This window comes from Oncorhynchus mykiss, chromosome 31, assembly GCF_013265735.2.
Source record: "Oncorhynchus mykiss isolate Arlee chromosome 31, USDA_OmykA_1.1, whole genome shotgun sequence".
NCBI classification, from domain to species: Eukaryota; Metazoa; Chordata; class Actinopteri; order Salmoniformes; family Salmonidae; genus Oncorhynchus; species Oncorhynchus mykiss.
Window position 1 is genome coordinate 11,603,988 of NC_050571.1, and position 24,353 is coordinate 11,628,340.

The 24,353-nt window shown below is 43.7% G+C and overlaps 2 protein-coding genes across 2 annotated transcripts in view; both read right to left on the reverse strand.

Annotated features, from left to right (window-relative positions):
- Positions 1-17,615, reverse strand: part of LOC110504557 (FERM and PDZ domain-containing protein 3) — a 40,064-nt gene extending 22,449 nt beyond the window's left edge. The window contains exons 1-5 of the mRNA XM_036969707.1: positions 17,431-17,615; positions 6,101-6,208; positions 1,850-1,981; positions 1,424-1,543; positions 859-995 (exon numbers count right to left, since the gene is read on the reverse strand). Coding sequence (XP_036825602.1) covers positions 859-995; positions 1,424-1,543; positions 1,850-1,981; positions 6,101-6,205 — 494 coding nt within the window. The 5' untranslated portion in view covers positions 6,206-6,208; positions 17,431-17,615. The remainder of the gene's footprint in view (positions 1-858; positions 996-1,423; positions 1,544-1,849; positions 1,982-6,100; positions 6,209-17,430) is intronic.
- Positions 17,441-24,353, reverse strand: part of LOC118946012 (FERM and PDZ domain-containing protein 4-like) — a 148,478-nt gene continuing 141,565 nt past the window's right edge. Inside the window, exon 7 of the mRNA XM_036969714.1 lies at positions 17,441-17,535. Coding sequence (XP_036825609.1) covers positions 17,528-17,535 — 8 coding nt within the window. The 3' untranslated portion in view covers positions 17,441-17,527. The remainder of the gene's footprint in view (positions 17,536-24,353) is intronic.

Below are 24,353 nucleotides of genomic sequence, written 5' to 3' on the forward strand. Positions count from 1 at the left end.
TTCAGTCAGGTCAAGACCCTGGCGAGGATGACGAGCATGCATATGAGCTTCCCTGAGCCGGTTTCTGACAGTTTGTGAAGAAATTCTTCTGTGTTGAAACCCACAATTTCATGAGCTGTCCGGGTGGCTGATCTCAGGCGATCCTGCAGGTGAAGAAGCCGGATGTGGAGGCGGCTTATGGTAGAGAAGTGAACATTAAATTATCTGGCAACAGCTCTGGTGGACATTCCTGCATTCAGCATGCTAATTGTACATTCCCTAAAAACTTGAGACATCTGTGGCATTGTGTTGTGTGTCAAAACTTCACATTTTAGAGTGGCATTTTATTTTTTACATGTGTAATGATCATGCTGTTTAATCAGCTTCTTGATATGCAACACCTGTCAGGGGGATTGATTATCTTGGCAATGGAGAAATGCTCACTAACAGAAATGTAAACAAGTTTGTGCACAATTTGAGAGAAACATTTCTGGGATCTTTTATTTCAGTTCATGAAAAATTTGACCAACACTTTACATGTTGAATTTATATTTTTGTTCAGTGTTGTTATCTGGGAGTGATCTAGTTATCTGGTAAGTTGGGGATATAAGTAAATGTGTGGCCCAAGGGACTTTTAATTGTAAAAGGAATTTATTGGTGTCAGAGTGACTTGAGCTCGTGGTTTGAGTGGTTTCTGCTTTTAATATTAGATGGAGTAATTATGGATCATTTTGATATACTTTTAGAGCTCAGCTGGATACCACACTTCACGTCACACACGTCACACACACACACACACACACACACACACACACACACACACACACACACACACACACACACACACACACACACACACACACACACACACACACTTACTCCACATTCTTGAGCGAGATCTTCTGATTGGGTCTGGCCGATGACACTGTGATGTAGATATGAAGCGCCGCCAGGCGCAGTGTGACGTCAGACTTCCAGTCCATGCCGAAGCGCTCTTTGATGACGTCATTGCGACTCTGTGGTGGGGGTAATGTTATTCAGGTTATTCAGTTTTAGGCACAGCTTTAAGCTATAACATAGATGGATTTCCTTGTCAGGAACTTCTTCCAGCAATCTTATGCAAAGGGGGGGAGACACCAAAGGCTGTATCCCCACCTAGAGGTACTCGAAGGCTGGATCCCACCTAGAGCTACCCAAAGGCTGTATCCCCACCTAGAGGTACCCGAAGGCTGTATCCCCACCTAGAGGTACCCGAAGGCTGTATCCCCACCTAGAGGTACCCGAAGGCTGTATCCCCACCTAGAGGTACCCGAAGGCTGTATCACCACCTAGAGGTATCCGAAGGCTGTATCCCCACCTAGAGCTACCCGAAGGCTGTATCCCCACCTAGAGGTACCCGGAGGCTGTATCCCCACCTAGAGGTACCCGAAGGCTGTATCCCTACCTGTATGTAGAGGTACTCGAAGGCTGCAGGGTCTCTCCTGAGCAGGTCTGCTGGATCCTTGGGGAAGAAACAGATGCGAAAGAGACACTTCATCCCCTGGAAATACGTCCTGTGCACCACCTGGGGAGAGAGAGGGAGACGGCACGAATAACACCTATATCATAACAGCTTCCTTCCCTACATAGTAGACAAACACAGCTAGTCAATGGAAGGTGAGACCATGCCATATCGAGTGTAATGTAGTCTATAGATTCTATTTCTATGGCCAAACTGCCATGGTGTGAAGGGATTTGTCCTTGGTAGTGACTAAGTCTGGATTAACCAGGCTATATTACACTCACACTGCTCTTAGAATGACTGTAACACGGTAATCAGGAGGACCTAGAGGTACCTAGAGGTACCTAGAGGAACTGTTGGCTCCCTTACATGTGAGAGCGGCTGGTTCTCCTGCAGCAGGTGTAGTCTCTGGTTCTGGTCCAGCCCACCTGACTCCAGCACCAAGGCAAAGTGCTCGATGTAACGCAGGGACAGGCGGTCCTGCAGGGACGAGATCACATCCTAGAGAGAAAGAAAGAGATATTTATTAAATATTTAATGTCCTCCTGTGTTGTGATTTTTATCTGTGCGATGTTGATTTTTCTGCTTGTGGCACAAATAGACCAAACTATCCTGTTATCTTCTCCACTGAGGGTTCAGAGGTCATTCCCTATCTGCATTATGATGACCTGCCAGAGGAAAATAAGATATGGCTTTCGACGAGTCCACAACGGCACCCTATTCCCTGTAATAGTGCACTTATTGTCAAAAGTAGTGCACTATGTAGGGAATGGGAATAGTGTATTATTTGGGATGCAACCCATGTGTCCATAATGGTCAGAGTAAATACAGGCGAGAGCTCTATTTGCTCTCTCACATTGTTGCATTGGGATCAGTGTACTGTACTACTAGCTAGGTTTCCATGGTGACAGATTTTCATGCGAATATTCTAAAATCCACAAAGAAAACTTGTGTAGGATAAAAGTCAGTATGTGATGACGTAGTGCACACACACAATCTACTTTTCCGCTCATGTACTGAATACAAATCAAAGTTGAATGTGTTTCCATCACCTTTGTTAAATCTACCAATAGTTTTGTCACAAAAACTGTTGCGTTAAATAGATAATGTGCCTAGTCTAGTTTTGGCACCTGAGCTCTAGCCAACAGTTCCTAAATACAGTGCAGATAGACTAGTCTACAATGAGATTATTATGAATATGAGCAAGAATATTTTGATTTGTCAAACGGCAGTCAAGCATCGATTATCATGTCACCAGAATAAGACCCTCGATATTAATTGGAAAGGAGCATCAAAATCACCCTGTGAAGTTCATCATAAGTGATTTCATCTGTAGTGGAAGGACTACACACAATATCATAGTGTGACTCCAAGTTTACTTCGATATGATGGTTATCATATAAATATTAATGCATGAAGGCGGTTTAAATCACAATTTCTCACATAATCAATTTTACTTACACAAAACGATCCCACCATGTCGAACGAACCAATGATCTGTCTGCCGAAACCTGTTTCCGTCACAGCTGTCGTATTAAAAAAATTCTGCCCCTGAACAGGCAGTTAACCCACTGTTAACTAGGAAAAATAGGAATTTGTTCTTAATTGACTTGCCTAGTTAAATTAAGGTAAAAAAAAACATATGAGGGGAAGATTTCATAACATATTTCAACTCAGACAAATGCAGTCCTCGGATAGTGTGTGTGGAGCCAGCGATCTATCATAATTGGTAGTTTGTGTATTGTAATCTCCTAAATGGACGGGTAGATGGTGGCTGAATATCCTAGCAACAGAGACGGAGATACATTCACCTTGAATCACAGTGGTGCGGATGAAAACTGACTGTCTGCTAAAACAAAACAAGGATAAGCTGTATTGGCAATATTAACCAAGGATTACAATGACAACAATCTGCTACACAAACAAACTGTGGATAGAGAAAACCCTTCATTTTATTTCCTCCCTCCCTTTCTCTCTCCCACTCTCTCCCTCCACCCATCCATTTCCCTGAATGAGCAGGAAAAGAGAGTTCTGAAATCTAATATTGTACCTTAATGTGTCTGGTATGTCAGAGTCTGGTAAGAGATGGCAGAGCTTGGTAAGAGATGGCAGAGCCTGGTAAGAGATGGCAGAGCCTGGTAAGAGATGTCAGAGTCTGGTAAGAGATTTTAGAATCTGGTAAGAGATGTCAGAGCCTGGTAAGGGATGTCAGAGTCTGGTAAGAGATGTCAGAGTCTGGTAAGAGATGGCAGAGCCTGGTAAGAGATGTCACAGTCTGGTAAGAGATTTTAGAATCTGGTAAGGGATGTCAGAGTCTGGTAAGAGATGGCAGAGCCTGGTAAGAGATGTCACAGTCTGGTAAGAGATTTTAGAATCTGGTAAGGGATGTCAGAGTCTGGTAAGAGATGGCAGAGTCTGGTAAGAGATGGCAGAGCCTGGTAAGAGATGTCACAGTCTGGTAAGAGATTTTAGAATCTGGTAAGGGATGTCAGAGTCTGGTAAGAGATGTCAGAGTCTGGTAAGAGATGGCAGAGCCTGGTAAGAGATGTCACAGTCTGGTAAGAGATTTTAGAATCTGGTAAGGGATGTCAGAGTCTGGTAAGAGATGTCAGAGTCTGGTAAGAGATGGCAGAGCCTGGTAAGAGATGTCACAGTCTGGTAAGAGATTTTAGAATCTGGTAAGGGATGTCAGAGTCTGGTAAGAGATGTCAGAGTCTGGTAAGAGATGGCAGAGCCTGGTAAGAGATGTCACAGTCTGGTAAGAGATTTTAGAATCTGGTAAGGGATGTCAGAGTCTGGTAAGAGATGGCAGAGCCTGGTAAGAGATGGCAGAGCCTGGTAAGAGATGTCAGAGTCTGGTAAGAGATGGCAGAGCCTGGTAATAGATGGCAGAGCCTGGTAAGAGATGTCAGAGTCTGGTAAGAGATGGCAGAGCCTGGTAAGAGATGTCAGAGTCTGGTAAGAGATGGCAGAGCCTGGTAAGAGATGGCAGAGCCTGGTAAGAGATGTCAGAGTCTGGTAAGAGATGGCAGAGCCTGGTAAGAGATGGCAGAGTCTGGTAAGAGATGGCAGAGCCTGGTAAGAGATGTCAGAGTCTGGTAAGAGATGGCAGAGCCTGGTAAGAGATGGCAGAGCCTGGTAAGAGATGTCAGAGTCTGGTAAGAGATGTCAGAGTCTGGTAAGAGATGGCAGAGCCTGGTAAGAGATGGCAGAGCCTGGTAAGAGATGGCAGAGCCTGGTAAGAGATGTCAGAGTCTGGTAAGAGATGGCAGAGCCTGGTAAGAGATGTCAGAGTCTGGTAAGAGATGTCAGAGTCTGGTAAGAGATGGCAGAGCCTGGTAAGAGATGGCAGAGCCTGGTAAGAGATGTCACAGTCTGGTAAGAGATTTTAGAATCTGGTAAGGGATGTCAGAGTCTGGTAAGAGATGGCAGAGCCTGGTAAGAGATGGCAGAGCCTGGTAAGAGATGTCAGAGTCTGGTAAGAGATGGCAGAGCCTGGTAAGAGATGTCAGAGTCTGGTAAGAGATGGCAGAGCCTGGTAAGAGATGTCAGAGTCTGGTAAGAGATGGCAGAGCCTGGTAAGAGATGGCAGAGCCTGGTAAGAGATGTCAGAGTCTGGTAAGAGAGGTCAGAGTCTGGTAAGAGATGGCAGAGCCTGGTAAGAGATGGCAGAGCCTGGTAAGAGATGGCAGAGCCTGGTAAGAGATGTCAGAGTCTGGTAAGAGATGGCAGAGCCTGGTAAGAGATGGCAGAGCCTGGTAAGAGATGTCAGAGTCTGGTAAGAGATGGCAGAGCCTGGTAAGAGATGGCAGAGTCGTCTCAGGGCCTGACAGTAGATAGAAGTCATTACTATCTGTCTCCTGACTGACTGGTGTATGCCATTACAATATTACAGGATGCGCCTCAAATGCCACCCTATTCCCTTTTTAGCACGCTCATTTTGACTCGAACCCATAGGGCTTGGGTCAAAAGTAGTGCACCATATAGGGAATCGGGTGCAAGTTCAGACGCAGGCACTGCCGTTTTAAAATACTGGTAATTGATGGAAGTGGGCTTCTCATAACTAGGCCTGTTCATCAAACACTGTGCGGGGAGTCTTACCATCAGTGGGGTCATTAAATATTTTTTACGATGGTTATACCCACTGGGCGCAGACGTCAGCGCAACGTCTAGTTTTGATTTACATTTGGTTGAGTTGTCTGGCAACGTGAATAATTGAAAAAACAAGTTGGATTCCCATTACGTGGATGACTTTCTGCAAAATCCAATCAGTTTTTCATGTTTATAATGTTTCATCTGTCGGTGCTACAAAGCACCATTTGGTGTTATATGAAGCTTTACCGCTTGCTCTGTAATATGAGTAGTAATTGTACAATGTATTGTTGAACATGATATACTCATATCAATGTTCCAGTATGGGATCTCCCCTACTTTTATAGTTATGGCCCATTTAATACAGATAAATGGGCACAGTAGGCAATGTAACCAATCACAGCCCTCCTTTTACTTGTATCATTGCACATCCTGCAAATCACCAGCAGAGGGCAACCATTTTAAATCAATCATCGCATTCACTCTGTTGGTAATGTTTACAAACTGGATCATACACTGTATACGTACCCTGACAGTGGTGCGGCTGTCAAACGTAAAGGACTTGATCTGACCATTCTCCAGGAACACCTTCAGCACATTAGGTATGAGTAGCAAAGAGTCGTCCTTTAGCATTGTCTGTGAGAGAGAGACAGAGAGAGAGAGGGAGAGAGAGAGGGAGAGAGAGACAGAGAGAGAGAGGGAGAGAGAGAGGGAGAGAGAGACAGAGAGAGAGAGGGAGAGAGAGAGGGAGAGAGAGACAGAGAGAGAGAGGGAGAGAGAGAGGGAGAGAGAGACAGAGAGAGAGAGGGAGAGAGAGACAGAGAGGGAGAGGGAGAGAGAGAGGGAGAGAGAGACAGAGACAGAGAGAGAGAGACAGAGAGAGAGAGAGAGAGAGAGAGAGAGAGAGAGAGAGAGAGAGAGAGAGAGAGAGAGAGGGAGAGACGCAGAGGTAGAGGGCGGGAGAGAAAGAGAGAGCAAATGTAAAACCTTAGTGCCTCTTCTAGCAGTAAGAGAGAGGTAAGATGAGGTAGCTGAGAAAGTACTTAAAGGGTTAATATTCTACATCAACATGGTACAGTACATTTAATCAACCCCAGAGTAGGGGATCAGGCCTATAATTAAATGAAGTCGGAACTCCGGAACTGTGGAATGTGCAGAGAGAAGTACATTCCATCTAAAAGCTGTTCAGAAGGGACCAGGCTGGAGCTTTCCGAGTTCCATGGAGGAGCAATACCTTAATTGAACCGGGGCAGCCTGAATAGGGACACAACTCAGCTTTAGGACCCCTGCCTGGATATATTGTGCTGTGATTAAAGAACAGCTTACTACATTTCCTCAATGCATCAAGTTAATATGCATGCGCCGGTGCGGCAGGTACAATTGGAAGCTAGACGGCTGAATAGACTATAAAGTGTGGTGGTTGCGTAGGTCAGGGAGAGCTGCAGGAGGTATGATGACTCAAGGTTATTCTGCTTTTATCAGCCACTCATCAGAAAAGGTTTCCTCTGCCGGAGTTGATTTCAGTTCAGGTAGGGAGACAGGCCGTGACAGGTATTCACTCTCTCCAGAGGTGGTGTCACCAGGAGGGTAAATGGGGGAAGTAGAGAGAGTTGGTGACTCAAAGCCCTCGTTATTCACTACCGTTCAGAAGTTTGGGGTCACTTAGAAATGTCCTTGTTTTTGAAAGAAAAGCACATTTTTTTTGGTTCAGCTACAATAGTCATTTACAACATTAACAATGTCTACACTGTATTTCTGATCAATTTGATGTTATTTTAATGGACCAAAAAATGTGCTTTTCTTTCAAAAACAAGGACATTTCTAAGTGACCCCAAACTTTTGAACATACACCACGTGTATCCACTGATGGTCTGAAAATCACTTTGTGAACAGACAGAGGGAGAGTGAAAGAGAGAAGAGAGAGGGGAATGGGGGAAGATGGACAGTGGAGCCCCTAGTGGTTAGGAGCGTTGGGCCAGTAACCGAAAGTGCAATGCACTCAGCCTTAATTGCTTCTGTATGTCGCTCTGGATCAGAGGGTCTGCTAAATGACTCAAATGTAATAATATTGAGCAACTACTATATCTGATGAGAGGAAATGATATGATTCCTACAGTAAATCTGAGCATCATTTAGAACAGACTGACGTCACTACAGATGTATCCACATAAGACGTCAGCCTGGCTACACCATCCAGAGGTGCTATCTACAACCTAAAGGGGTTTCCGGCTGTCCTCATAGGAGAACCCTTTTAAAAGGGCTTGTAAGTAAGCATTTCGTGGTAAGGTCTACACGTGTTGTATTCAGCGCATGTGACAAGCAAAGTTTGATAGATTTGACAGAGGAGCTAACGGGAGAATTACTGACTCCTGGTCTTTCATTGCCAGGAAAGCAAGCATCCCCTCAGGCATGGCATATATATATATATATATATATATATATACACACACAAACACACACACACACACACACACACACACACACACACACACACACACACACACACACACACACACACACACACACACACACACACACACACACACACACACACACACACGCACACACGCACACACGCACACACGCACACACACACACACACACACACACGCAGCAGCAGCCAGGGGGCTGAGGGGGATCGATAGCACCCATGATAATACCATAGATATCCCGTGTAGCCTGGATTAGACTGCATGTAGACCCCTGGTATACCGATACAGGGAGAGAGAGATGGTCCTCCTCCCCTGGATGGAATCCTGATACAGGGAGAGAGATGGTCCTCCCCTGGGTGGAGGCCTGATACAGGGAGATAGATGGTCCTCCTCTCCTGGGTGGAGGCGTGATACAGGGAGAGAGAGACGGTCCTCCTCCCCTGGCCCCTATTCCCTACATAGTCTCTAAATAGTCTCTACCTCTCAATCTACATAGTGCTCTAGTGGCCCCTATTCCCTACATAGTCTCTAAATAGTCTCTACCTCTCAATCTACATAGTGCTCTATTGGCCCCTATTCCCTACATAGTCTCTAAATAGTCTCTACCTCTCAATCTGTCTCTGACCACCCCCCTTTCTCTCTCTCTTTCTCCTTGAATTAACTTCAGTTGATCATATGGTACAGTGCCTTGCGAAAGTATTCGGCCCCCTTGAACTTTGCGACCTTTTGCCACATTTCAGGCTTCAAACATAAAGATATAAAACTGTATTTTTTTGTGAAGAATCAACAACAAGTGGGACACAATCATGAAGTGGAACGACATTTATTGGATATTTCAAACTTTTTTAACAAATCAAAAACTAAAAAATTGGGCGTGCAAAATTATTCAGCCCCCTTAAGTTAATACTTTGTAGCGCCACCTTTTGCTGCGATTACAGCTGTAAGTCGCTTCAGGTATGTCTTTATCAGTTTTGCACATCGAGAGACTGAATTTCTTTCCCATTCCTCCTTGCAAAACAGCTCGAGCTCAGTGAGGTTGGATGGAGAGCATTTGTGAACAGCAGTTTTCAGTTCTTTCCACAGATTCTCGATTGGATTCAGGTCTGGACTTTGACTTGGCCATTCTAACACCTGGATATGTTTATTTTTGAACCATTCCATTGTAGATTTTGCTTTATGTTTTGGATCATTGTCTTGTTGGAAGACAAATCTCCGTCCCAGTCTCAGGTCTTTTGCAGACTCCATCAGGTTTTCTTCCAGAATGGTCCTGTATTTGGCTCCATCCATCTTCCCATCAATTTGAACCATCTTCCCTGTCCCTGCTGAAGAAAAGCAGGCCCAAACCATGATGCTGCCACCACCATGTTTGACAGTGGGGATGGTGTGTTCAGCTGTGTTGCTTTTACGCCAAACATAACGTTTTGCATTGTTGCCAAAAAGTTCAATTTTGGTTTCATCTGACCAGAGCACCTTCTTCCACATGTTTGGTGTGTCTCCCAGGTGGCTTGTGGCAAACTTTAAACAACACTTTTTATGGATATCTTTAAGAAATGGCTTTCTTCTTGCCACTCTTCCATAAAGGCCAGATTTGTGCAATATACGACTGATTGTTGTCCTATGGACAGAGTCTCCCACCTCAGCTGTAGATCTCTGCAGTTCATCCAGAGTGATCATGGGCCTCTTGGCTGCATCTCTGATCAGTCTTCTCCTTGTATGAGCTGAAAGTTTAGAGGGACGGCCAGGTCTTGGTAGATTTAGATTTGCAGTGGTCTGATACTCCTTCCATTTCAATATTATCGCTTGCACAGTGCTCCTTGGGATGTTTAAAGCTTGGGAAATATTTTTGTATCCAAATCCGGCTTTAAACTTCTTCACAACAGTATCTCGGACCTGCCTGGTGTGTTCCTTGTTCTTCATGATGCTCTCTGCGCTTTTAACGGCCCTCTGAGACTATCACAGTGCAGGTGCATTTATACGGAGACTTGATTACACACAGGTGGATTGTATTTATCATCATTAGTCATTTAGGTCAACATTGGATCATTCAGAGATCCTCACTGAACTACTGGAGAGAGTTTGCTGCACTGAAAGTAAAGGGGCTGAATAATTTTGCACGGCCAATTTTTCAGTTTTTGATTTGTTAAAAAAGTTTGAAATATCCAATAAATGTCGTTCCACTTCATGATTGTGTCCCACTTGTTGTTGATTCTTCACAAAAAAAATACAGTTTTATATCTTTATGTTTGAAGCCTGAAATGTGGCAAAAGGTCGCAAAGTTCAAGGGGGCCGAATACTTTCGCAAGGCACTGTATATCAAATATATACGGTTTGTAGAAATCCGAAGAGAGTGGCCAGCAGAGAGAGGTGGGAGGGGCTGAGGGAGGGGCTGTGGAATTGCTGGGCGGGGGATAGAATGACTGTCAAAGAGAAAAGGAAAAAAATGTAAAAATAAAACAAAACAAATAGTACATTTGAATGACACTGAGAGGCAGCGTTGTTACAGCTAACACCTGTTTTCCTGAGGCTGATGCCGGGCAGGTGTTTGGACACATACACACACTCTCATTCAAATGCACACACACACATACACGGACACACACACACACACACGGACACACACACACACACACACACGGACACACACACACACACGGACACACACACACACACGGACACACACACATACACGGACACACATACATACACACACACGGACACACACACACACACGGACACACACACATACACGGACACACATACATACACACACACGGACACACACACACACACACACGGACACACACACACACGGACACACACACACACACACACACACACACACACACACACACACACACACGGACACACACACACACACACACACGGACACACACACACACACACGGACACACACACATACACGGACACACATACATACACGGACACACACACACACACGGACACATACACACACACGGACACACAGACACACACGGACACACACACACACACGGACACACACACACACACACGGACACACACACATACACGCAAGTAAATAGTTCCATACATGCATCGAAACATATTCACTTTGCCTTGCTGTTATGATTTTTGTTGTCCTTGATGTCTTTAGTTTTTTTTGCATTGTTTTCCTTTGTCTTTCTCTTTTTGTCTGTTGGTTGTTGGTGCATTGAGGGACGGTGTCTTTGGTGACGGGGGGGGGGGGGTTCTTGGGGGATGGGGGGGTCTTTGAGGAATTATTCAGTTATTCTTGGGGAGGGTGAGTGGAGCTGGAGGCAGAGGGAGGGAGGTGAGGGGAGCTTGAGGCAGAGGGAGGGAGGTGAGGGGAGCTGGAGGAAGAGGGAGGGAGGTGAGGGGAGCTGGAGGCAGAGGGAGGGAGGTGAGGGGAGCTGGAGGCAGAGGGAGGGAGGTGAGGGGAGCTGGAGGCTTAGGGAGGGAGAGAGGAGGTGGAGGCAGAGGGAGGGAGGTGAGGGGAGCTGGAGGCTTAGGGAGGGAGAGAGGAGGTGGAGGCAGAGGGAGGGAGAGAGAGAGGAGGTGGAGCGATTGGTAAAGATCAGACCATACCCCTTCGGCAGAGCTTTTAATCAAGTCTATCCGCCTCCTGTGATCAGAGGTTGGGAGTGGGGATTGATTGGTTTGGACTTGCTTATCAGTGCAGACCACCTAACCTGAGCTTCTGAAGTTTATCGACCTGGAGGGAAAGAGATGTTCAGCCAGCGACGATCTACTATGGATATGTCCCAAATACTATGTACGGAATAGGGGCCAATAGAGCACTATGTATGGAATAGGAGCCAATAGAGCACTATGTAGGGAATAGGGGCAAATAGAGCACTATGTAGGGAATAGGGGCCAATAGAGCACTATGTAGGGAATAAGGGCCAATAAAGCACTATGTAGGGAATAGGAGCCAATAGAGCACTATGTAGGGAATAGGAGCAAATAGAGCACTATGTAGGGAATATGAGCCAATAGAGCACTATGTATGGAATAGGGGCCAATAGAGCACTATGTAGGGAATAGGGGCCAATACAGCACTATGCAGGGAATAGGGGCCAATAGAGCACTATGTAGGGAATAGGGGCCAATAGAGCACTATGTATGGAATAGGAGCCAATAGAGCACTATGTAGGGAATAGGAGCCAATAGAGAACTATGTAGGGAATAGGGGCCAATAAAGCACTATGTATTGAATAGGAGCCAATAGAGCACTGTGTAGGGAATAGGGACCAACAGAGCACTATGTAGGGAATAGGGGCCAATAGAGCACTATGTAGGGAATAGGGGCCAATAGAGCACTATGCAGGGAATAGGGGCCAATAGAGCACTATGTAGGGAATAGGGGCCAATAGAGCACTATGTAGGGAATAGGGGCCAATAGAGCACAATGTAGGGAATAGGAGCCAATACAGCACTATGCAGGGAATAGGGTGTCATTTTGGAGGCAGACCCTGCACTGCTCTGCTCCATGCTCGGCTCACACAGCACAGCCTGTTATGCTAAATTCAACCTTTACTTCTGCCACCATCATCCTCCTTGGGTCTTAGAGAGAGGCCACGTTGGACTAGGAGGAATTCTAAACTACACCCCTGTTGGCTCCAGGTAGAACCCTTTGGGGAAAGGTTTTATACGGAACCCAAAAGGGTTCTACCTGGAACCAAAAGGGGTTCTTAAAGGCTAAGGTCTATTTTTCTCAATTACCGCCTGGCTGATGTGCCCAAAGTAAACTGTTGCTCAGGCCCTGAAGCTAGGATGTGCATATGATTGGTACCATTGGAAAGAAAACACTCTGAAGTTTGTAGAAATGTTAAAATAATAAAGGAGATTATAATACAATAGATATGGTAGGAGAAAATCCAAAGAAAAACCAACCAGAATTTTGTTTTGTTTTGAGAGCCCATGCTCTTCCAATGGGACGCATACGGAAAAAATGTAATCTAGCTCCCAGTATGCAATTCCTATAGCTTCCACTGGGTGTCAGTAGTCTTTTTTCAAGGTTTCAGGCTTGTTACTTCCAAAACGGACACATGGACACAGACTTGGAAATTCATGTATGCGCCCGAGACTAAGAGGACGCACCTGTTAATATCGTTTTTCCTATTGAACATACTTCTTTCTGTATGAAATGTTGTAGTTTAATTACATTTTAGGGTATCTGAGGATTAAATAGAAATGTATTTTGACTTGTTTTAATAAAGTTTAGCAGTAGCTTTTTGGATTCCTTTCACTGCATGTCGAATGAGTGGATTACTCAAATTGATGGCGCCAACTAAACAGACCTTTTGGGATATAAAGAAGTGTTTTATCTAACAAAACGACACTACATGTTATAGCTGGGACCCTTTGGATGACAAATCATTATTATTATTCAAAAAGTATGTGAATGAACAAGAATTTAAGCTTTTAACCAATGTAAGACACTTGTATGTACCTAAATGTTTAATATCCATCATTTTTAATGATTATTTATTTGAATTGCGCGCCCTACAGTTTCACCGGAAGTTGTCCCGGTAGCTGTTTAAATTAAAACCTCTTAGGGTTAGGGGGCAGTGTTCGGAAGTTTAGATAAATGACGTGCCCAAAGTAAACTGCCTATTACTCAGGCCCAGAAGCTAGGATATGCATAAAATTGGTAGCATTGGATAAACACTCTGAAGTTTCTAAAACTGTTAAAATAATGTCTGTGAGTGTAACAGAACTGATATTGCAGGTGAAAACTCGAGGAAAATCCATCCAGAATTATTTTGGGAGGTCACTGTCCATTTCAACGCTTGTCTATGGGATATACAAATAAATAGCTCCCAGATTGCAGTTCCTATGGCTTCCACTAGATGTCAACAGTCTTTAGAAAGGGTTTCAGGCTTGTTTTTTGATGAATTAGTAGTTGTAGTTTTCAAGGTGGCTCTCATTTTGACTGTAGTCTTGTGGAGTGCGTGGATGAGGGCGCACACCTCGTTATTTATCTCTGGTATTGAACATACTCCATTCCGTCTTAAATTTAATTGTTTATTTACATATTAGGGTGCCCGAGGATTGATTAGAAACGTTGTTTGACTTGTTTGGATGAAGTTAATTGGTAACTTTTGGGATTCCTTTGTATGCATGTTGAACTAGTGGAACAGGTGGATTACTGAATCAAACGCGCCAATAAACTGACTTTAAACAGACAATAAACTGACTTTTTTGACCATTTCTTGTGTAGCTGGAACCCTTGGGATTGCAAAGGAAGGTCTTCAAATGAAGGTCTTCAGGAGATCTGCTGGTTTGGAAAATGTTTTTAATGCTTTTCTATGAGGGACACTGTCCTCAGATAATCGCATGGTATGCTTTCGCCTTAAAGCCTTTTTGAAATCTGACAAAGCGGCTTGATTAACAAGAAGTTAAGCTTTTAAATGATGTAGGACACTTGTATGTTCATGAATGTTTAATATTACAATTTTGTAATTTGAATTTGCCGAGCTCCAGCTTCCCGGTAGCTCCCAAGTAACTCTCCCCAGTATCTCTCCCGTTAGCTCCCAAGTAACTCTCCCCAGTATCTCTCCCGTTAGCTCCCAAGTAACTCTCCCCAGTATCTCTCCCGTTAGCTCCCAAGTAACTCTCCCCAGTATCTCTCCCAAGTAACTCTCCCCATTATCTCTCCCAGTAGCTCCCAAGTAACTCTCCCCAGTATCTCTCCCATTAGCTCCCAAGTAACTCTCCCCAATATCTCTCCCATTAGCTCCCAAGTAAGTCTCCCCAGTATCTCTCCCGTTAGCTCCCAAGTAACTCTCACCAGTATCTCTCCCGTTAGTTCCCAAGTAACTCTCCCATTGGCTCCCAAGTAACTCTCCCCAGTATCTCTCCCAAGTAACTCTCCCCATTATCTCTCCCGGTAGCTGGTAACAGGCAGCTGGTAATCGTTGCCTCTAATTGGGGATCATATTCAGGAAGCCCTATCTCCCACCTGCTTTGTGGGATAGTGTTTGTGTTAGTGTGTTTGGGCACTACGTCTTCACGTTCTTTGTAAGTTTTGTTGTTTTGTTTCTAGTTTCACTTTGTATTAAAAAGATGTGGAACTCAATGTACGTTGCGCCTTGGTCCGCTCATTTTGAAGTTCGTGACACCCGTTAGCTCCCTAGTTATCTCTCCCGTTAGCTCCTTAGTTATCTCTCCCGTTAGCTCCCTGGTAACTCTCCCGTTAGCTCCCTGGTTATCTCTCCTGTTAGCTTCCTAGTTCTCTCCCATCAGCTCCCCTGTTATCTTTTCCTTTAACAGAATCAAAGGGTGTAGGGGGCAGCATTTTCACTTTGGATGAATTGCGTGCCCATAGTAAACTGCCTCCTACTCTGTCCCAGATGCTAATATAGGCATATTATTATTACTATTGGATAGAAAACACTCTGAAGTTTCTAAAACTGTTTGAATTATGTCTGTGAGTATAACAGAACTAATAGGGCAGGCAAACTTCCAAACAGGAAGTGGAAATTCTGGGGCTGGTTGATTTTCAACTCATCGCCTATTCACATCCAAATAAGATATGGATCTGTTCGCACTTCCTACGCCTTCCACTAGATGTCAACAGTCAGTAGAACGTGCAATGAAGTCTCTAGTGCGATGTGGGACCGGATGGCAGCTATTTGAGTCACTGGTCTGGCAGAATGCCAGTTCCTGGTTACGCGCAGTAGTCATTATATCGCCTTGCGTTCCATTACTCTGTAGACAAAAACGAATTCTCCGGTTGGAACGTTATTGGATATATATGATAATAACATCCTGAAAATTGATTCTCTACTTAGTTTGACCAGTTTATTCGACCTGGAATATAACTTTTTGAAGTTTTCGTCTGAGTTCGCCTGGACCAGCGCCAGCTTTTGGACATGTGAACTAAACGTGCTAGCAAAAGTAGCTAATTGGACACTAGTAATGGACATTGTGGAACAAAACAACGATTTATTGCGGAACTAGGATTCCTTGCACTGCATTCTGATGAAAGATCATCAAAGGTAAGGGAATATTTATGATGTAATTTCGTATTTCTGTTGACTCCAATATGGCGGAGAAATATATTTACGTCTGAGCGCCGTCTCAGGTTATTGCATGGTATGCTTTTTTCGTAACGTTTAAAAAATCTAACATTAAAAAATCTAACATTAAGATTGCATTAAGAACCAGTGTATCTTTAATTAAATGTAAAACATGTATCTTTCGTCAAAGTTTATGATGAGTATTTATGTTATCTGACTCTAGCTCTCTGTAATTACTCCGGATATTTTGGAGGCATTTCTGAACATGGCGCCAATGTAAACCGAGATTTGTGGATATAAATATGCATATTATCGAACAAAACATAAATGTATTGTGTAACATGATGTCATATGAGTGTCATCTGATGAAGATTATCAAAGGTTAGTGATTAATTTTATCTTTAATTCTGCTTTTGTGACTCTATCTTTGGCTGGGAAAAATGGCTGTGTGTTTTTTGGGATTTGGTGGTGATCTAACATAAATATATGTTGTGTTTTCGCTGTAAAACATTTAAAAATCAGACACGATGGGTAGATTAACAAGATGTTTATCTTTCATTGCTGTATTGGACTTGTTAATGTGTGAAAATTAAATATTTCTAAAATATATTTTTGAATTTCCAGCGCTGCCTTTTCAGCAGAATGTTGGGGGGTTCCGTTAGCGGAACCTGTGTCCTAGACAGGTTTAAGCCTAATGTGTTATTCATAAATTGCATAACAGTTGCCAATAGGAACAGTGAGAGGTAAACTCGTTGGCTTACCTGTAGAGCCAACCCCTCTGGGCTTCGAGAAGAGGACTCAGGTCTGCATCCCAAATGGTAATCTATTATCTATATAGTGCACTACTTTTGACCTGGGCCCTATTATAGTGCACTAATGTAGGGAATAGAGTGCCATTTGGGACACTTACTCAGAGCTCCGTGGCAGTAGGAAGAGGGCCTTCACAGCCAAGCAGGGACTTTACATGTCTGCTCTCAGCCAGCCTAACACTGTAACGCTGCTGCTGCAGCTGAATTCAAAATGTGCCCAATGTAACAAACATCTTAGAGGTGCAACCTGTGCTCTACCAGAGAGAGGGGACATCGATCTGGAGGAGAACAATTTATAATCAAAAAGCTGCACTATGTTGGACCCAAGGCTGTTTTGTATGGTGCAGGTAGTCAGCTACCCAAAGAGGAAGAGGATGTTCGGCCATGTTTAATCAGCCAGGAGACAGGCACAGGCCCAGGGTAAAGAGAGAATAAATACAGAACTTTTTAGAGAGAAGTGGGGAAAGAGTGAGTAGTGAGAGAAATTGTGTTAGAGAAAAATGGAGAGTGTGAGAGAGAATTAGACTGAGAAAGCAAGAACGACTGAGAGGGAGACACAAATGGAGAGAGAGAGATAGGAAGAGTATACTTACTGAATCTGGGTCACTGAAGGACACTTGCTCTGAAAAGCGCACTTTGGGCGGGTTAGTTCTCAGATGGGCCTTCTTAGCTGCACTTATGAAGGCTGACTTAGGTGACTGGTAGAGAGAAGAGAAAAGAGGAGAAACAGGTGACTGGAAGAGAGGAAAGAGGTGAAACAGGTGACTGGAAGAGAGGAGAGGAGAAACAGGTGACTGGAAGAGAGGAGAGGAGAAACAGGTGACTGGAAGAGAGGAGAGGAGAAACAGGTGACTGGAAGAGAGGAGAGGAGAAACAGGTGACTGGAAGAGAGGAGAGGAGAAACAGGTGACTGGAAGAGAGGAAAGAGAGGGAGAAACAGGTGACTGGAAGAGAGGGAGAAACAGGTGACTGGAAGAGAGGAAAGAGAGGGAGAAACAGGTGACTGGAAGAGAGGAGAGGAGAAACAGGTGACTGGAAGAGAGGAGAGGAGAAACAGGTGACTGGAAGAGAGGAAAGAGAGGGAGAAACAGGTGACTGGAAGAGAGGAAAGAGAGGGAGAAACAGGTGACTGGAAGAGAGGAGAGGAGAAACAGGTGACTGGAAGAGAGGAGAGGAAAGAGGAGAAACAGGTGACTGGAAGAGAGGAGAGGAAGAGAAACAGGTGACTGGAAGAGAGGAGGGGAAAGAGGAGAAACAGGTGACTGGAAGAGAGGAGAGGAAAGAGGAGGAGAAATAGGTGACTGGAAGAGAGGAGAGGAAAGAGGAGAAACAGGTGACTGGAAGAGAGGAAAGAGGAGAAACAGGTGACTGGAAGAGAGAAAAGAGAGGGAGAAACAACATCGCAGTACATCTCCATAGCTTATAAGACATTTAGGGTTTATTCACTGAATTAATAATAAAATTAAACAAATTAGAAAAGTTTTCATTTGATTTAATGCTTTGAAACCATTTAGTTATGTTTGGCAAAAACGAGATGTAGTTAGATGGTTAAATAATTAGGACGTTTTACATTAACGTTTAATTACATGCCTGGCTGAGCCTGTAAGTCTGTAATTACAAAGGCAACAAAATAACTGATACGTGTTTGTGCACAAAACAGTGCTTTTGAAACAGACTGTTGACGCAAGACATTCTAGCAGTATCCATGTAATCTATAAAGGTGATTTTGTTGAGTAGCACTGCACACTAAAACAAATGAGCCTTCTTTGGGAAGGGTGATGGTTCTATGTGGAACCATACAGACCTAAAGAACCCTTTGAGCCCAATGGCTCTTTGCAGTTCAAAAACGGGTTAGTTCTGCTTTTAGTGATAATTAAAATGTACGCAGTGGAGAAAAGTACTTCAGTAAAAACACTTTAAAGTATTACCTATGTTTTTTTGTGGGGGTGGGGGGGGGGGGGGGGTATCTGTATTTTACTTTACTATATATATTTTTGACAACTTTTACTTCACTACATTCCAAAATATAATAATATAATTTTCACTCCATACATTTTCCCTGAAAACCAAAAGTACTCATTACATTTTGAATGCTTAGCAGGACAGGTTCAATTCACGGTCCAATTCACACCCTTATCAAGAGAACACTAAACAGAGAACATCCTCGGTCATCTCTACTGCCTCTGATCTGGTGGACTCACTAAACAGAGAACATCCCTAGTTATCTCTACTGCCGCTGATCTGGTGGACTCACTAAACAGAGAACATCCTCGGTCATCTCTACTGCCTCTGATCTGGTGGACTAACTAAACAGAGAACATCTCTGATCATCTCTCTGCCTCTGATCTGGTGGACTCACTAAACAGAGAACATCCCAGTCATCTCTGCTACCTCTGATCTGGGTGGACTAACTAAACAGAGAACATCCCTGGTCATCTCTACTGCCTCTGATCTGGTGGACTCACTAAACAGAGAACATCCCTGGTGTCGTTTTGGCTATGCCGGATTAAGTGATATGACATGCTATTCTATAAAATTCTTTCTCCGTTATTAATATTACCTGATTGAGCTAATCATGTAAATGTAATTAACTGGAGAGTCGGAGCACCACAAAATAATATTTACAGAGCTGTTATCTTCCAATAAACTCTTAAAGACCTAGTAATATTTTACATCAATAGCAGTCAATATTAATCGTCACCTTAATTCAGTCTCATCTGAAAGTTGTAAATTATTGGTTATCTTCACAAACCCTGGCTAACAAGTTGAATCAGCAATACAAAATTGGGTTTAATTATTTATTTGCTAAATACCTAACTAATCACACAGAATTACATATACACAGAATTAATTATACCTTATTACAAATTACGTCATAAAGGAAAACGTCCCTAGGGGGCGGAACAGATATGAAAAGGGTCTGGATTGAGTGAAAGAGCGGGAAGACTAAGGGACAAAGGGAGAAGCTGTGCTATCGTAAATACAGTATCTTATGCATTCTAAATTACCGCCCATTTGGAAAAGGAAAATGCAATAAATATTTACTCTGAGCTGCGCTTCGGTAGGTTGGTGGTAGATGGAAGGCCGTGATGCCAAACCGAGTCCTTTGAAGAATGTCTCTGGTGGTCACTTGGATAAGTTGTAGTAACGTCGTTGTGTGGTAGACAGAATACTCTGTCTGTTCTTTCCTAGCCCGCATTTGCAGCTGCTGCTGCTAACTCAACGGCTAGGAAGTATCACTTCTGTAGTGAATAAGAGTTCGAAGTTCACACCATTCGCAGCCAAAGCTCACGCTGAGGTTGGTTTACTTCTGTAGTTGACATATTAGTCCTTTTAACGCAGAGGCTGCAGACCTCACATACTTGGAACAGGAGGTTACATTTTCGTCAAGGCTTTATATAGTGGAGGGAGAAGGGTGTGTTTGAAAAGTTTTTTAACCCATGTCTCTTCACAGGGGCGGGCCACTGATTGAGCAGAGCCCTAACCTTATGAAAACCCAAATCTCTCATTTAGAAGCTAAAATTACATTTCATCTCTTCACCAATACGTTTATATTCAAACATTTAAATTGAACAACAATTCCATGTGACTCCGATAACTACAATGTGCAGACTTTCCACTGTAGAGTTTATGTCATCCTATCATTGATGAGAATGTCTCAGATGACAACCGAACTGACATCATATTCATTAAGTACCACCGCATATGTTCAATTGGCCGGATAACCAGAATATACAGTGCATTGCGAAAGTATTCGGCCCCCTTGAACTTTGCGACCTTTTGCCACATTTCAGGCTTCAAACATAAAGATATAAAACTGTATTTTTTTGTGAAGAATCAACAACAAGTGGGACACAATCATGAAGTGGAACGACATTTATTGGATATTTCAAACTTTTTTAACAAATCAAAAACTGAAAAATTGGGCGTGCAAAATTATTTTCAAATGTCACATCAGTAGAGGAAAAAGGGGGGAGAGGAAAAAGGGGGGAAGAGGTATTTATGACTGTCACAAACCTACCCCCAGGCCAACGTCATGACACTGGTCATCTCTCTGCCTCTGATCTGGTGGACTCACTACACACAAATGCTTTGTTTGTAAATGATGTCTGAGTGTTTGAGTGTGACTCTGGCTATCCGTAAATAACAAAAACAAGAAAATGGTGCCATCTGGTTTGATTAATATAAGACATTTGAAATGATTTATACTTTTACTTTTGATACTTAAGTATATGTAAAACCAAATAATTTTATGCTTTTACTCAAGTAGTATTTTACTGGGTGACTTTCACTTTTACTGGAGTCATTTTCTATTAAGGTATCTTTACTTTTACTCAAGTAGTATTTTACTGGGTGACTTTCACTTTTACTGGAGTCATTTTCTATTAAGGTATCTTTACTTTCACCGAAGTATGACAATTCGGTACCCTTCCACCACTGAATGTATGAGCAGCGGCTCATTTGAATATTTGGGGGCGTGCCTACTTGACACAACTGTGGGAAGCATTGGAGACAACATGGGCCAGCATCCCTGTGGAACACTTTTGACATCCTTCTAGAGTCCATGCCCTGATGAATTGAGGCTGTTCTGAGGGCAAAAGGGGGTTGCACCTCAATATTAGGAAGCCGTTCCTAATGTTTTGTACACTCAGTGTAGAGCGTTTCTATAAAGGTTGCATAAAGAACCATAAAAATAACTATAAAAAAGGGTTCTATATCGCCCCAAAAAGGGTTGTAAAAGGGTTGTAAAAGGGTTGTAAAAGGGTTGTAAAAGGGTTTTTAATGGTTCTTTATAAAGGGTTCTTTAATTAAATGGCCACCGGACTATTTACATTGACCCGCCTCCATTTATTTTGTACACTGCTGCTACTCACTGTTTATTATCTATGCATAGTCACTTCACCCCTACTCACTGTTTATTATCTATGCATAGTCACTTCACCCCTACTCACTGTTTATTATCTATGCATAGTCACTTCACCCCTACTCACTGTTTATTATCTATGCATAGTCACTTCACCCCTACTCACGGTTTATTATCTATGCATAGTCACTTCACCCCTACTCACTGTTTATTATCTATGCATAGTCACTTCACCCCTACTCACTGTTTATTATCTATGCATAGTCACTTCACCCCTACTCACTGTTTATTATCTATGCATAGTCATTTCACCCCACTCACTGTTTATTATCTATGCATAGTCACTTCACCCCTACTCACTGTTTATTATCTATGCATAGTCACTTCACCCCTACTCACTGTTTATTATCTATGCATAGTCACTTCACCCCTACTCACTGTTTATTATCTATGCATAGTCACTTCACCCCTACTCACTGTTTATTATCTATGCATAGTCATTTCACCCCTACTCACTGTTTATTATCTATGCATAGTCACTTCACCCCTACTCACTGTTTATTATCTATGCATAGTCACTTCACCCCTACTCACTGTTTATTATCTATGCATAGTCACTTCACCCCTACTCACTGTTTATTATCTATGCATAGTCACTTCACCCCTACTCACTGTTTATTATCTATGCATAGTCACTTCACCCCTACTCACTGTTTATTATCTATGCATAGTCACTTCACCCGTACTCACTGTTTATTATCTATGCATAGTCACTTCACCCCTACTCACTGTTTATTATCTATGCATAGTCACTTCACCCCTACTCACTGTTTATTATCTATGCATAGTCACTTCACCCCTACTCACTGTTTATTATCTATGCATAGTCATTTCACCGGTCCCTACAAATTACCTACATGTACAAATGACCTCTAACATATACCTCTACACACTGACTTGGTACCGGTACCTCCTGTATATAGCTTCCACACTGACTCGGTACCGGTACCTCCTGTATATAGCCTCCACACTGACTTGGTACCGGTACCTCCTGTATATAGCTTCCACACTGACTCGGTACCGGTACCTCCAGTATAAAGCCACACTGACTCGGTACCGGTATCGCCTGTATAAAGCCTCCACACTGACTCGGTACCGGTACCTCCTGTATAAAGCCTCCACACTGACTCGGTACCGGTACCTCCTGTATAAAGCCTCCACACTGACTCGGTACCGGTACCTCCTGTATAAAGCCTCCACACTGACTCGGTACCGGTACTTCCTGTATATAGCCTCCACACTGACTCGGTACCGGTATCTCCTGTATAAAGCCTCCACACTGACTCGGTACCGGTACTTCCTGTATATAGCCTCCACATTGACTCTGTACCGGTACCTCCTGTGTATAGTCTCCACATTGACTCTGTACCGGTACCCCCTGTATATAGCCTCCACACTGACTCGGTACCGGCACCTCCTGTATAAAGCCTCCACACTGACTCGGTACCGGTACCGCCTGTATAAAGCCTCCACACTGACTCGGTACCGGTGCCCCCTGTATAAAGCCTCCACACTGACTCGGTACCGGTACCTCCTGTATAAAGCCTCCACATTGACTCGGTACCGGTACCTCCAGTATAAAGCCTCCACACTGACTCGGTACCGGTATCGCCTGTATAAAGCCTCCACACTGACTCGGTACCGGTACCTCCTGTATAAAGCCTCCACACTGACTCGGTACCGGTACCTCCTGTATAAAGCCTCCACACTGACTCGGTACCGGTACTTCCTGTATATAGCCTCCACACTGACTCGGTACCGGTATCTCCTGTATAAAGCCTCCACACTGACTCGGTACCGGTACTTCCTGTATATAGCCTCCACATTGACTCTGTACCGGTACCTCCTGTGTATAGTCTCCACATTGACTCTGTACCGGTACCCCCTGTATATAGCCTCCACACTGACTCGGTACCGGCACCTCCTGTATAAAGCCTCCACATTGACTCGGTACCGGTACCTCCTGTATAAAGCCTCCACACTGACTCGGTACCGGTACCTCCTGCATAAAGCCTCCACACTGACTCGGTATCGGTACCTCCTGTATAAAGCCTCCACATTGACTCGGTACCGGCACCTCCTGTATAAAGCCTCCACATTGACTCTGTACTGGTACCCCCTGTATATAGCCTCCACATTGACTCGGTATCGGTACCCCCTGTATATACCCTCCACATTGACTCGGTACCGGCACCTCCTGTATAAAGCCTCCACATTGACTCTGTACTGGTACCCCCTGTATATAGCCTCCACATTGACTCGGTATCGGTACCCCCTGTATATACCCTCCACATTGACTCGGTACCGGCACCTCCTGTATATAGCCTCCACATTGACTCTGTACTGGTACCCCCTGTATATAGCCTCCACATTGACTCGGTATCGGTACCCCCTGTATACAGCCTCCACATTGACTTGGTACCGGCACCTCCTGTATATAGCCTCGTATAATATAATTTTTTCTTTAGTTTATTTGGTAAATATTTTCTTAACTCTTCTTGAAGTGCACTGTTCGTTAAGGGCTCGTAAGTAAGCATTTCATGGTAAGGTCTACACTTGTTGTATTCGGCGCATGTGACAAATAAAATTTGA